This window comes from Zonotrichia albicollis, chromosome 2 (assembly GCF_047830755.1).
Source record: "Zonotrichia albicollis isolate bZonAlb1 chromosome 2, bZonAlb1.hap1, whole genome shotgun sequence".
Lineage (NCBI taxonomy): Eukaryota > Metazoa > Chordata > Aves > Passeriformes > Passerellidae > Zonotrichia > Zonotrichia albicollis.
In genome coordinates, this window is record NC_133820.1 from 70,351,375 (window position 1) to 70,366,658 (window position 15,284).

The 15,284-nt window shown below is 39.6% G+C and overlaps 1 protein-coding gene across 15 annotated transcripts in view; it reads left to right on the plus strand.

The window, feature by feature from the left end:
* Nucleotides 1–15,185, plus strand: part of ELF1 (E74 like ETS transcription factor 1) — an 87,725-nt gene extending 72,540 nt beyond the window's left edge. For 13 of the 15 annotated variants that reach the window (XM_074535472.1, XM_074535475.1, XM_074535478.1 and 10 more), the window contains 3 exons: nucleotides 2,936–3,128; nucleotides 4,227–4,694; nucleotides 13,499–15,185. In XM_074535472.1, the coding sequence (XP_074391573.1) occupies nucleotides 2,936–3,128; nucleotides 4,227–4,694; nucleotides 13,499–14,114 (1,277 nt within the window). In that variant the 3' untranslated portion in view covers nucleotides 14,115–15,185. The remainder of the gene's footprint in view (nucleotides 1–2,935; nucleotides 3,129–4,226; nucleotides 4,695–13,498) is intronic. The other 2 variants (XM_074535482.1, XM_074535483.1) reach the window with 1 other exon arrangement.
* Nucleotides 15,186–15,284: the final 99 nt, after the last annotated feature.

The window sequence follows — 15,284 nt, forward strand, 5'->3', positions numbered from 1 at the left end:
TGTGATGCAAACATAGGTCTTGTGTTCGGGGGTGGTTAACATCTCAAGGCAAGGAAAAGATGAGCACATGAGTTTTCTTGGTGAAATACTCAGTTCCTTGGGAGAATAATGTATTTGTCACTTTAGTTGCAAGGGTTCTTGGAAACTCTTCAACATCCCTGCAGAGTTTGCTGTGTTTTGAGTGAAGTCTTGGGGAGTGCTTTGCATTATATTAATGGTTCTTAGGCTGTGGTTATTTTGACAGATGATCTTTGCAAATGTGTTCCATCTGTATGTGTCTAATTCTGCATGAGGCTAACCAAGCCTGCCAGTTGGCAGCAGGAAGTACCAAGTCCTGAATTTTGAAAAAAATTATAGCACAGCTTGAACACTTGGGCAGAAAACTTGGGGGTTTGATACTTTCGTTCCTTCTGTGTTTAAAAAGTAGAAATAAAAAGAAATGCCACATAACATACAATAAATAATTTCTCAGCCTGAAGCGTTCAGTAGTGCCTGTGAGTTTTGTCATCAGCTTTGACAAAAGGGCTGCTTTGCTGTGGGGTCCAAGGCTGCAGCTGTGCTGGTGTTAGAAGGGAGGGCTGATCCCAGCCCCAGGGAGCTGTGCTGCCCTGGTGGGAGCTGCAGAGGAGCCTCCCCTGTGTCACAGGGGCCTGCTGCATGCGACAGAGGTGCTTGCATGCATGCAGTGCTTGCCAGGACAGCAGCCTGGCCAGGCCTGGACACTGGCGGCAAAAGAATGCCACACTCTTGAGGCCAGAAAAATCTCTACTCTGACAAACGAGTGTGTCGGGGGTTTTTTTCTTTTGAAGAGGCATTTTCTGCAATAACAGGAAGAAAAAAACCTGTTGGCAAACAAGAAATATTTTACATGTTAATGCCATCAATTTTAAATATACATTGTTGTGGTTTTTTTTTTTTTTTTTAATTAAAACCTGATTTTTATGTAAAAATTAACAGAATATGAGAGGAACATCCAAGTGGTGCTCAGATGAAATTATAGAAAATATGGAAGCAGCCAGCCACAAAATGAAAAGGTGAAAGAGTCCAATAGTTCTGTCGATGATAGCAAGGATACTCCATAATTCACATTTATCCATTGTTACAAAGTTGCTAATTCTGAAGGGAATAAAATGGAACATGTTGCCTCAAACCACTGTTTGTTATGAAACCCATTTGTTTTGCATTTTTAGGAACACAAAATTGAAGTAAAAAGCATAGTAGTACGACCACCCGTGTCAGGGAAGCAGCTGGGAAATCACAAGAGCTGCCTGTCTGTTACCTAGGGGGAACTTGTATGCTAAAATTACAAGCTTTCCATACAAATACATGATATGATGCATAGAGAAAACTGTATTTTCCACATATTTCTTTTCCTACTGTGACTCAGAGGAGTTTAAATATTCTGCCTGTAAGTAAAGCAAACCTGTTTTTTGCAACCAGTCTTCTTCACAGTGATTTTTAGTGGCTAAGCAGTGACAAATTTTCAGCTTGCCCTGATGCAGTTGAGCATTTTTAGTCTAGACTACAACAAAAACAGCCTGGATTAGATGGTAAATGGCTGGGAATGCTCTCACTCCTGCTTGACACTGTGCCTTGCCTAAGCAGTCTGGTTTTGCCTTTGGGGTGTCTGAGGGCTGGGAGGCTGGTTTATGTAAGCTGGGAGACATTTGTTGCAAAGGCAATGTTTTTTCCCTAGGAATGCTCATTTTTCAAGCTTCCACCTGCTGAAGGAGCTGCTAACATTTTTTATAGGCAGTGCTGATGACTTTGATGAATATTTGCTAAGTATAGTTCAGTATTATAGGAATTTCAGTTTTTAAGAGAACTCTTATTAGAATAAGGTTCAGACTGATGGTCATAAAGTTGAAAAAATCTGCTGGGCTAAATTGAAGCTATGAAAAGAGATCCTGTCACCTTCTGATCTGCTGGGCATTATTTTTGTGAAGCTTCAGCACATGCTATCCTTGCTGTTTTTGCACAGATACTTGTGGGAGGTGATACAAGAAGTTTTTTCTTGCTTTCTCAGACTAACAACTAAGAAGCTTATGTGCAGCTTCAGATTCCTAAAAGAACATCAAACACCAAAAGCCTTAAAAAAAAAAAACAGAAAAAAAAGGTCTCATTAGTCGCGTGAGTTTAGACTTCTTAAATGTGGTTTCGGAAAAAAAATGCAAATTTTGTGCTAGTTTTAAGTATTCACCATCTATGATTTTAATACTCTTTCTTTATATATGGCAAACACTGAACAGATGTGATAGATTTTCATATAAAAGTGTTTGTCCCCACTTGTTTGTAAAATGAAATTTGAATGTTGTCTACCAGCAAGCACAAGCACTCACTGGATAAAAAAAAAAAAATTACTTTTTTCTGTACTTTGTTATTGAAGGTTTGCCTGCCTCAGCATATATCACCGATTGCCCCGCATAAATCTCATTGTTAAAGGCAAGGGTTTTGTTTAGCCTTTTAAAGAATTATAACTCTCACCTCAACTCAGCAAAGCATCTAAGCAACATCTTAATTTCCAGCATTTTTAGGGGGTAGAACTGAACATGTTCCTTTTCAAGGCAAAGCAATGGTGACTGCTTCTGTAAGTGGATTAGCCAGGAGGGAAATGGGCACACGGGTGGCTCATGCTGTCTAGTATTGGTGGTCCCACATTGGCTGTAGGTTACAGAGTGGCTGGGGTATTTGCACACCTAGATGATGATAACTCACAAGATTATAATAACTTCCCTTCCCATGCCCTTCCATCACTATTTCCTAGTCTTGATGACATATTATAATGTGTTTTGTAAAGATTTCAGCTTCTTAATTTTAAGACTATTTGCATCATTAATAAAATAAAATATGGCCAAATAACTTTTTTCTTTCTTTTTTTTCTTTGTTTTGTTTGTTTGTTTGTTTGTTTTTTGTTTCTGAAATTATTTTATTCTAGGAAATACAATTTATCTCTGGGAGTTTTTACTAGCTCTGCTTCAGGACAAAGCTACATGTCCTAAATATATCAAATGGACTCAAAGAGAGAAGGGCATTTTCAAACTGGTGGATTCCAAAGCTGTGTCCAGGTTGTGGGGAAAACACAAAAACAAACCTGACATGAATTATGAAACAATGGGTAGAGCTCTCAGGTATGTTCATTTTTAATAGTAGATTGTTTTTGTTGCTTTAATGTTTGCATGCATTAAATGCCTCATTTAATTTGAATAACACGAAAACCTAGTATTCTATTAGTTTGGGAAATGAAAATGTTATTTCAGCAAAATAAATTAGCTAACTAAAATTAACCCTCGCTAACATCAATTCCAAATCAGTCACCTTCAGTTTCAGCATAGATGTTTTTCAGTACTGCTGCAAAACTGCATCTTCACAGTCAGACACAAATAATGTAAGACACAAATAAGTAAGAGACTGAAGATTTAAAGTGGAGCAAATCACATAAAATTTCAATCTGTTTTCAAAAAAAACTTGCCAACATTCATGTGTATTCATTAAGTTATTTCTACTTGTTGCCTACAATTCCATCTCGAGTGGAAAATACAGTTTTAGAATTCAGTTCTGGTTTCACTTCTCTGAACTTGTGTGTACAGACTGTTCTAAAACATAGAATCATGTGGCACTGCCTGTCAGGCTGGGAGTTTTCTCATACATAAAAAACAGTGCAAAATAAATAGACAACCATGGAGCTTCAGTCTTATCAGCTGATTGATAATTGTCCAGCTGAGTTTTATGCATTTCTTTTCATTTTGCCTCACCTTGGCAAATAATTTCAAGTTATCCTACTAATTCTGTAAATATAACAGAAATAGTGCTCTCCTGTCCTGTTCCCTTCACTTTGTTGTAGCTAAAATGTCTGCCTGTGCTCACTGGTGAATAAACAGGAATTCAGATTATTGAAAGAACTGTACGAGTCAAAAGGAAAATTGAAAGCTTCATGCAACTTTTTCCAAAGTGCTAGTTGATAGCAGATCTGCCAAGTCATGGATTCTTTTCTTTCTCCTCAGAGTTATCTAATTTTGCAGTTAAAAGGTGGCATGAAATACCAGTAAAAAAAACGTTGTTTGAGGGAAAAAGTATGCTATTAAATTGACCACTTTTTATAATGAAGAAACTAGACACATAAAAGTTTTTTGGCTTGCTGGTGCTGTGCGTATTTTCTGGGAGTTTTGTTGCTTTGTTTTGTTTTATAGTCAGAAAACCTGAGTAACTTGTGTGTGCACTTTAAACAGATACTATTACCAAAGGGGAATCCTTGCTAAAGTAGAAGGTCAGCGCCTTGTGTATCAATTTAAAGACATGCCAAAAGATCTCATCTATATTGATGATGAAGATGCCAGCCCTAGCACTGAATCATCAGATTCAACTCTGCTCTCACCTGCTGTGGCCAACAGAAACCAACCAAGCAGAACTAGAGCATCTGCAAACGCAGGAACAAAGGGAGGATCAGCCTCAGTGGTAAAAACAGGAAACTCAAAGCCTGCTAAGCTGAAGGAGCAAGTAGAAGTTGTACAGCAGCCGACACCTGGCTTGAGTTCAGAAGTTTTGAGGACAATGCAATCTCCACAGCCAGTACAACCTGCTCAGCTTTTTCGGACAGTTCATGTAATGCAGCCATTGCAGCCCCTCACAGAAGGACAAGCAGCTGTAACCAGTAATGTTCCAGATGAATCGCTAAATTCCTCAGTTCAGAATATGAGGTAAGAAAATGCACAGAAAATAAATATTTGAATGATAATATGTTCACTGGATGATGGCTAGATAGATTTGATTCTTTGTTTTGCTTCCAAGAAATGCTAGTCTTTCAGTCTGGTTGAAGTGAAATGGTGTCTTTGTGGCTCATCCTAGGAATTTAGTTACTACAGCATAATATGACAGGTACACACATAACTGTACTGCCTATGGTGGAGGGAAGCTCATCTTTTTCCATGGTGTTAGGCCTGGTGCATATCATTTAATAAGGAAAAAATGTACAACTTCTCTTTAAAATTGACGTTGTCAGTTCTGTCCCACAGCAGAAGTTGTGTTTTCATGTCTGCTTTTACACTGGTGTCCTTGCTTTTGAATTATACATGCGTTTGCACAATACTTTCAAAATTATTTTCCTTCTTGCTTCTTAATTTTTCTTTGTAAGAATTTTTTGTCATTTTTTGCATCTTTTCTATTGTCCCCAGTTACAAGGAAAAGCTCCATATTACCTGCTCTTGCATTTTGCTGCTGTAACAAGGACAAGTTCTTCCAATTGTAGGAAACAATTGACAGACTAATCCTTTGGGAGTTGTGCATCTGCAGACGTTTGGGAGCCAGTCATTCTTCCATGTTTCATCTGTGAGTCAGCTGGCTGACACTACACAGCACTTAAGCATCATGACTTTTTTGCACTTACCCCTTGGTAGCAGGATTTACTTGTAAAAATGCACAAGGGCAACATAGTAAAGGAAAAGCAGTACAGACATATTTGAGGCTATTGACATTGTCAGTTCTGTCCCACAGCAGAAGTTGAACCGTGTGAGTCAGCAGAACAATAACGCTAAACATGAATAGGGGGAAAGTTCAGCAACTTGCAGAGTTAAACAGCTGTAGGCTAGACCTACACTAAATTATGGATCACAAACAATATCAGTAGTATAGATGTTATAAGGAATGGTACCAACAAACAGAATTTTCTGTAAGACTTAATGCAGGCAAGAAGTCCAGCCAAATGTTTGGAAAGCTATTCAGTGACATTATGACATCTAATTACTGCATTACAGTATTTCCCAGTCAGATCTTGGGTAATAAGCTAAGGGAAAAAATAGTAACGATGATACATGTGTGAAGCTCAGATGAAACAGAAGCCTTAAATCCTTAGAATTCTGTATTATCTTGGTTCACATCCATTGTTTTTAACCAGAACATCATTCCACGAAATCTCTAACTGTACTTAGCCAAGATGACAAAGTGAAGAAGTTCAAACAGAAGCATCAAACCTTTTCAGAATGGTAGAGAAGTACTGCTGATTAAGAACGTTTATACTAAAGGGTCTGAGCAGTTAGAGTGAAAATAAAAACTGCAATCCAGACGTTTTTGGTGTGCTTTTAACTAAGTTGGGACAAGCTGCAAAACAGGTGCTGATGAGTCCTGTGCAATAGACACTGCCCATTTCAGGCTCTCAAAATATAGTTTATGACAGATATATTTCTGCTCAGCTTTAAAGGCAAGATTCAAATAGTTAGTTGAGGTAGAATGACATACTGAACATTTTTCAGAGCATATGTTTTAGGCTTGTTTTATAATAAGGCTGAAACAACACTTTGTTCAGACAGCTGTAAATCTTAGGCAGATGAATGTACACATTCTGAATCATTGTAGCAGGGTTTCTTGTAAGGGTTGAAATGAATGGTCTGCATGACTCGAAAATGTACAGCAGGTATGGCTGCCATTGTAGATTAAGAACTGACAAACCTTCTGATGTATGCACACACTCTGTGGGGTTGTGGTTGGAGCCACTTTATAGTGTGGGAAGCATGAGGACAAATAGCAGCTTTGGTTGCCAGTTGCTGTTCAGTGGCTGGGGCATGTAAATAGCCAAGATAATTTGGGCAAAACAGCAACCAGGATCTGGTAATGATCCTCCAAAGATTTTCTTTATGCATGCCAGTTAATGGTTGGGCTCTGTCTTGAAGCGTGAACATCTTGAACCCATATAATTTGTCTTATGCAATTTAGTTTCTAAAGTTTCTCATGTAAATGTTCACCCCTCTTCTTCATGGAAATAAATATTTTTCCCTCTGCAGCAATTTGCTTCTGTTCTGTTGTGAGAAGAAAAAAATAATACAGAAAATATTGACCATCTCTGAGGTCAAAACAACTGGTTTCTTGACACTTAACCATAGCCTGCAGAGAATGTTTGCATGTGCATCTTCTCTGCTAAGGTTTTTGGTAAAAGAATCATATTTAAAGATTGTTGTGAAGTGCTTGTGTCATCATCCCTGACCTGCACTAGGCAGCACTGCCTGGTACAGAGCGCTCCCAGAGCATCACTGGGAGAATGTCGCAGCCCAAGGCCCAAGTTCCCCAAGGCCTCTTGGCAATTCTCAAAGGAATGGGCATGTTGATAAATCTGTGGCTAGCTCTTCACAAGACAGGCAGTGACTTCATTTATAGCTGCACAAAGCTGTTATCTTACTCTGAAGTAGAAAGGTCTTGGCTTTTGATGTGCTTTGTGGAGAAGTTTTGATGCTCCTCTATGAAAGGGAGATAAGGAGAAGTGTTACTTACAAAGGATAAAAGTCTCTTCTTCAGCCCCAGTGCTTAAACAGAAAGGCTGTGATGTGCTAACTGAGGCTTGGGAAACAGGGCAGGAGCAGGGTCAGGTCAAGCAAACTGGGTTTTGCTGACTGAGGAAAACATCCAGTATCCCCAATGGGAATATTTGTAAACATACTGCTGTACTGCAGGTCTAACTGTTCTGGCTCGATGTATGCAGGCACAGTAACTGCAGACTCCAGTCATGCAACTGAGTTTGGCACTACATGTTTCCAGTGAGAAGACAAAACCAAAAATGCCTCTCTGGATGAGCATTTTATTGCTTACTTTTACAGATGAGCCAGCTTTTATGAGGAAGAAAAGGTTTCTTTGGATTTCGTGCTTGTAAAATTATTCTATTTAAACCAGGATAACAGACACAGGTTAACCAGAATACCTGGATTATTGGAGTTATTGTGTTTTGCCTTGAAATTAGGAGGCACTGGCCTGGGATTCAGCTCTGGGTACATTGGCTCATTCTGAGCATTAAAGGGCATCCTTTCTGTTGCTGCAGAAAGTGCACCTCTCCTGTTTGGCTAGTGACTTACCTTGCCTAGGGCATCCTACAGGCCTGAAAGGTGCCTGTGTTTGGACAAGTAAATTTTTCCTTTAAATGATGAGGACTACAAATAAAGAGAGATGCATTTTCATTTACCTTTAATCTAGAGTACTAGTGATTTGAGATGGAGTGAAAAGAGATTCTCATATTACTTACAGTTCAGAGAATATCATATAGGGAGTAATTTTAACTTCTGTGTCTGTCTCTGCTATTGGCTGTATGGGACATGGCTGAACTTTCTAGCTAGCAGCTCTATATGCCAGAAAACTTGCAATTAGTTGACTTCTGACAAACCCTGTGCAATGTTTTAGCACACTGCAGGTTTTAATCTATTTCTGTCAAAATTCAGCTTGCTGTTTCCTTTCTGTACTTGCAAGTTGTCATTGTAGTAGCTTGGACAGAGCATGTTAGAAGACCAGAATCCTGACTCAGTTCTGTAGCTGAGGGTAATACAGGCCACAGAGGACCAATGGGATATGCTCTCTGTTCACTTCTGAACGGGAGAACCTCAACATGATGAATCAGCCACCATTTTCATCTTGATCTTTTTGCCAACTTCAAGGTGGAAATTACTTCTGAAGGTGACACAAGCATGGATTGCAGTGGCAGGATCCTGATTCAGGAGGAGGAGGAAGTAGCTGAATGTGAATCATGTTTTTTCAGGGTGTGAGCATTCTGAGTAAGAACAGTGATGAAGCCGAGAATTCACCAGCACTGTGTACTGGTCCCAGTAAGCAGAGTCAATTGCCTTTGAAAGCCATGTGTACCCAAGCAAACACGTGCTTTCTGCTGTTGTCCTATAATGTGTTCCTGTGACCAGGCTGTGATGCTTTGGTGATCTGACTACAGCAATGCTGATGCTGAAAAAAAAAAAAAAAAAAAGAATTGTCTAGCAGGAGTTTATCAACTCTGAAAATGTGATTACAGCTGCTGTATCAAATGAAGTGTCTTCATCTCATCCCTTATGTAGACATTGTCTTGTGTAAGTTGCACAGTGAATGTCAGCATTATTTTCTGTAATCATCCATCATGCCCTACTTCTATTGGCTTTGCTCAAGCTCACATAACCCCACAGACAAAGGGAAGCAGTTTGGCACTGTTCTTCTGAGACTTTGCATTGGCCATCTGCTTTCAGTCCCTTTTTCTTGAATAAGTGCAAGAGTCCCATCTGCATGATGTCAGCTAGTGTTGTAGCCCATCACTCCTGTGCCATTTCTACAGGTCGCCTGAATAAAAACCATCACCAGTGTAGGTCTTGGTAAAGGGCTCCCAAAGTCTCTCTGGGACTTGATGGGGAGCATAGGCAAAAGAGGATGATGCCAGCTGTAGACTTGCAAATAATCAGAAACAGTTGCTGAAGCCCTTCCTTTGGTCGGCCACCGTCAGTGCACGTGCTTATCTTCTGTTTGTAGTTAGGCAGCATCTTCTGTCATTGCTCCAAAGGCAAGCCTGCTGTTCTAAAAGCTCTCCAGCACACTGACTAGTAGGTATTGTGGGATCTGGCACGCTGCTGCCATAGCCTTCCCCAAAGGAAGGGGAAGAGGGGACTGTTACAAAGACCTCATCTCTAATCTCTTAAGTGAAGGCTTGACTGCAGTCCAGGTTTCAGGCTGGTGAGAAAAATGTCCTTCCTAAGGGAGGTGCTGGTCAGAAATAGACTGTGCTCTCAATGGGCTTCTACTAGAAAAAGTGATTTTGCTTACAAGAGGGTGTGTTTGTCAGAGCACATTTCCAATATGGACAACTTCTATTACAGCAAAGACTTTGCTTATAACCAAACATTTTGATTTTCCTGCAGCTGAAAACAACCTTTTCTTAAGCCCACTTCTGATTTAATTTCTGAGATATGCAAGAAGGTGGCTGCTTATTGACAGAAAGGACTATAGTGTCATCTAATTAGATTAATTTTGTTTCTGCACAATAACAAGATATCCTTAGGAGCTCTCTTTCCATGTCTTTGGCACTGCTGAAAGAGGTGGAGGTTCCACAGCTCTGTTAGCAGTAAAGTTCCTGAGTTTTAATCAGGTGACTGTGCAGTTTTGAAAAATTCTGGAAAGAAGACTGTTAGACTTTGTGGTTCAGTAAAAAGGACACACTGAGAGTTGAGTCCTCTGCTTCTGTCCTCTCTTACCTCTCTCTATGTATGTCTTAATATTGCTTTGTTTCATTTTATTACCATGCTGTAAAATACTTGGTTTACCTTGGCTTGCTGCTTCAATATTTTTGGTATCTTCTCCATCCCATAAATTTCACTTAAATTACCATAAATAAACTTGTTTTTCTTGCCTGTCACTATTTATCTCTTGATGAGCTAATAAGATATTGCACAATTCTAGGCCATTAACAGTAAAATATGGCCCAAGAAATAGATGATCATTTTCTGCAAAGCTAAAATGACTTCAGAATTTTTGTCATTCTTTTCTCAGTTGTAATCAGAGTGTTTTATGGCAGAATTTCCTTTCCATTGCTGTTGCTCAATGTTCTTGTTCTTTTTGAAACCTCAGCAACAACTTTTAAAATAATCACGCAAAAGATTTGTACCTTAGAGAAGAAAGGCTGTTAGCAAAATGCCAGTGAAATTCAGAAACATAGCAAAATATAGGCTTAAAAGCACCTAAAACAGTGTAGCCCAATGTTAATAAATCACCTTAATTATTGTGTACTTTTTTTTGTAAAACAGACAAAGCAATTAACCAAGCTCTATCTTTTTTCAATTGTATTCAAGGCAAATAGTTTAGGAAGATAGATTTTATTTAGTAATCAGGTTTAACAACTAAGGCAAATGTCTTGCTTGGCTGTCATTAACATAAATAAATATTCATGATGTGCTTGTACAGCTACTTGCTGCATGCAGGTAGCAAGCACACCCTGTGTGTGTATGCATATACGTGTATGTACGTGTATCATCTATTTGTGTCTTGGCTGATGGAGAAGACATTGCATCTGGAGTAAACCTCAGGCACAGGACTGCAGATTAATATGCAGGTACTAATTAGAGTGTTCTGAGACAAGTGGTCTGGTTTTGTCTCTCAGAGCCGTTGCTCCTAGTGCTTCACAGATACCTGCATTGATTAGATGCAGTTCACACGTATCGAGCTTATCCTTCAAAGCCACTTGGCAGGTAGCAGCTTTTATTTTTACAAAACAACTACAGAACAAGGAAGTAGCTTCAAGATAATACTTGGAGGGCCTACTGGCATAGGCTAGCAGCTTTAGCCCCTGCTTTCAAAATTGCAGCTATTGTGTTGTTCTTAATCCTTCAAACTCGGGTAAGTTTCTTCATGGATTAAAGAACTGCCTTGGTATCTATTCTGATTCTTTTGATGCTTTTCTAATGGCAAGTGTCAGTTATCTCTCCTTCATAGCTGTTCCACTTGCATTTCTGGTCTCTGTAGACTTTCCTGGGTTGAGCTGTACCTGTCTGACATTTTGATTTTATTACAAGTTTATTTAACTGTAGATGGTTTGCTTTTTTTAAGTTTTTTAAAGAACCTAGTGCATGCCCTCATCCTGTTGCTATTTCTGACATAGACATTAATGACTTTTCTGTCAAGGTCCCAGGGGATTGCTGGGGGAAAAAATAGTTAGCACTGATAACCCTTAGGAGACTTGGTATGAGCCTTGGTAATGTCATTCTGAGCCTTGCACTTAGGCTTGGTTGTTGGTATTTGCTGTGCCAGCACCAAGTTCTCCAGAAGTTTGAAAGAAAGAAGCAATCACTCTAGCTGGTGCTTCACCTTCAACCAGCCCCATTTCCATGAACTTCTTCCTTGGGATTTCTTCTGTTGTGTGAAAAAGGAGCTCAATATTGACTCTGGCGTCAGTCACATCAAATTTTGTGTTATTGTTACAATGGCTGCTGTGATGAGGCCTATATCCAAGAATTTGGATTGGTTTGCTGTAGCAGCATTGCTGGGTACTGCAACTGTCTTTCTTGGGAGGAAGAGAAAGTTACAGATGGAAATTTTGTTTCTTGTATTACCAAGCCGTATGTGATCTGGGGAAAAGATGCCTGCAGGAAGGACTGGCAGCTGGAAGATGCTCAGGGAAGCACCCTCGTGCTCTGAGCCTGATACCAGCAGGGTTACTGGGCCTGCTCTTGCTGGAGCAGTCTTTGGAGCTCAGCTAGAGGCCTTTCCTAGAGGACTGTGCTGAGTGGGACATGAGAAACCTTCTGCATATATTCCTGCACTTGTCTCTGCTGCTGCACTAAGAAAGGGGGAATGCAACTCCCTGTGCAGTTGGACTATGACCAGCAGCAGCATCTGCCTCCACATTGTCCCATAGCTTCAGCACCACCTAAGTCCTGCTTTGGTAAGCTTTTTGTTGCAACTGTGGTAGCCAGAGTATGGTCTTAAATGGAAGTTTTGAATATGTTGAATTAGATTGGACTGGTCAGTGCCTAAATGTTGAAATGTAGACTTACACAGAGCTGTGAAAATAAATTCTGTATGGGTAGAAGGAGTGTAGAACGGAGGACATTCTATGGTTGATGTATGGCAGGCAACCCTTACAGGATATCTGAGGTGCAGTCCTCAGAAAGAAGAGCAGGCAATATTGTGCACGGGCGTGAAAGTATGAACATTGATAGTAAATTGCTTTCCATCTAAAGTGATTGCAGCAGGGGTAGAAATAAGCTAGGAGGTGGAGATAGTTATTTTTTTTTATTTTTGAGAAAACACCAGGGAGAGCTTAAGACTGAAAAGGGGAAGGAGGGCAGGTAGGACTAAACATTGAAGAGAAGCAGGAAGATTAGAGACAACTCTGCATGACAAACAGAAGGAAAGAAAGATTGCCAGAGACAGCATGGCACAGTGGCATGGAACAAGCTGTGTCAAAGTCTCAGAGCAGTTACCCTTCCCTTCCTCTCTCCCTCCCCTGATAACCATTTATGTTTTCTGGGGGTTTTGTTTTGTTTTATTTTGTGTGACTGGAGTGTATTGCCGCATTTCAGTAACCACTGTGCACTGCAGTAGCTGAGTACTCCAGCAATACAGCTCTTAATCCTCTAATGTTGTTCCCAGAGCTCTACATCTATTGACAGTCACATGGTACCCAAGTCTGTTAGCCTGCAATCACTCCTAACTTAAAATGATGTTTTGGAAGCAGATTCTGATCAGCTGTTTTACCAGAAGTTGTGTGTGAGCCTGGCAGACGAGAACTCTGTGTCCTGGAAGTGTGGCAAGGCTGTTCTCAGACACTGCTACCGTGTGGATACTTTTGAATACAGTTAAATGTATATGTGGATGTCAGGACAATCAAGGCCTGAGTTAGGCTTGTGATTTATTACTTACTTGGCGTAATTTTTGAAACTGATGGCAGATCTCTAGTGGGTTGTGCTTTTGATGTTGAGGTAGAGGTCTTGGATGTGATTCTTGTGATTCTAGGTTTCCTGATGAACCACTGAATGTTTTAAAGGCAGGCTGTTCAGCTTGGTGATGGCAGTAGTGTATATATGGAGTACCTTTACTTTGGGAATCATCTTGCTGAATCCAGGGATCAGGTCCAGTTCTGGTTTTATTAGGAGAGATTTTACTACCTCTTTTGGGTAAATAAAATGTTTATGATGCCAAATGTTTTTTCTGTGGTAAATCTATAATTATTTTTTCAAAATCCAGCCTGGAAGTGTTCTGACACAATAATCTTCTCTAATCTTAGCAGGACTTTGCAGACTCCAACCCAGGTTCCAGTGGTTGTTTCGCCTGGAAATCAGCAGCTGCATACTGTAACACTCCAGACAGTGCCTCTTACTACAGTGATAGCCAGCACAGATCCAGCCTCAGTAACAACAGCACAGAAATTCATTTTACAAGCCATTCCTACTTCCCAGCCCATGACGGTTCTTAAAGAAAACATCATGCTACAGTCTCAGAAGCCAGTCTCACCTCCTTCCTCGATTGTGCTGAGCCCAGCACAAGTTCAGCAGGTGCTCACCAGCAGTGTGCAGACAATTTGCAATGGAACAGTCAACATGGCTTCATCTCCATCCTTCAGCTCCAGCACCCCCGTGGTGACGTTCTCGCCCAGCAGCTCACAGGTGGTGTCCCAGCCCTCGGGCACGGTGATCACGTCGGTCATTAAAGCACCGGACACGAAGCAGGTCGGCCTACAAGAAGAGGAGAAGGAGGAGAGTGACAAAGTAGAAGATACTGAGCAGTCGGAGCAGAGATTCCAGCAGCAACCATTTGTCATGGTAGTGTCCAGTTCAGAGAATTTCCCATCTAACGTGCAAGTGAAGCAAGAAAATGAGCCATTGGAACCCAATTTGTATTGATAATTAAGTAATTAAAAAAAAAAGACCCTGTGGATGATTATTTTCATAAATGTGATGGGACCTTTTCAGTTATGTATATATTATTTGATTCTGAAGCATGATGTTGCAAAGCTACTAAATTTCTGCAGTTAATTGTTAGAATTCATGCTTTAGGATGGATTTTGATTTTCTGTTAACTGCTAAATGTTATCATATAAATAAAATTATATATTACTCATTTTTCAAAGTACAAGCATGAAGGAACATGCTTCTTATGCTATGAAGACTTTCTCCTGAGGTTGTTGGCCAAAGTTCCAAACTTCCCTTATTTTGTTGTCAGTCTGTTGCCGATTTACATTGCAGTAATGTTATTGTAACCTTTTCTGTTTAATCTGTATGTGTATCACCTTTGGAAGCAGCAGTTAGTTCTAGTAAGACAGTTTCATTCCATGTGTTTGAATTTTTATGATCGAGTATCTGTTTCATATCAGTGAATGACATCAGTTTTAGACTTTGATAACCAGGTATCCTCTTGTATTTTTTGCAGCACAAGCTCTTGTGTGTGCAAAACTGAATATACACTCCTATTGAGAGTACTCAAAATATATATTCCAGAAATGACAGTGCCATGTCTATATTTTATATGAAAACATCAGATATATTTAATTACAGAAGCTAACGGCATCACTACAGGTGCAAATGTTTCATGCCATTTTGCAACTATGAAGCTTAACAATCTTGCTTTCTACTTCAGATTATTTTGTAAGGGGGGAGGGAAATTAAATATATACAATTTATGCAGGTTTTTGGAGATTAATACTGGTAAGAGTTCTTGGTTTTTGATTGTAAATACTGTATATTCAATGTTGCAGGGAAGTTTTTTCAGCTAAATTTTTTCCATACAAATTTTTGATAGATGCAAATAAGATCAATAAGATCGTTATGTTTAGAGGTCTAATGTTATATGTATTCATATTACTGAGTGACTTTGTATTTAAAGACAAATTTTTAAATGATGGAGCCCATTGAACCTTGGGTCCTTCTTTTGTATTTTAATTGGTTTATTATGAAAATAAATCAAATGGAAAACCACTTTTCTGTATTTACTCTGGAATGTTTTTAATTATTATAATGTTTTGACAGTCATCATAAATAAGTAAAATACAGTGAGAAACAGGGACAGGGTGATTA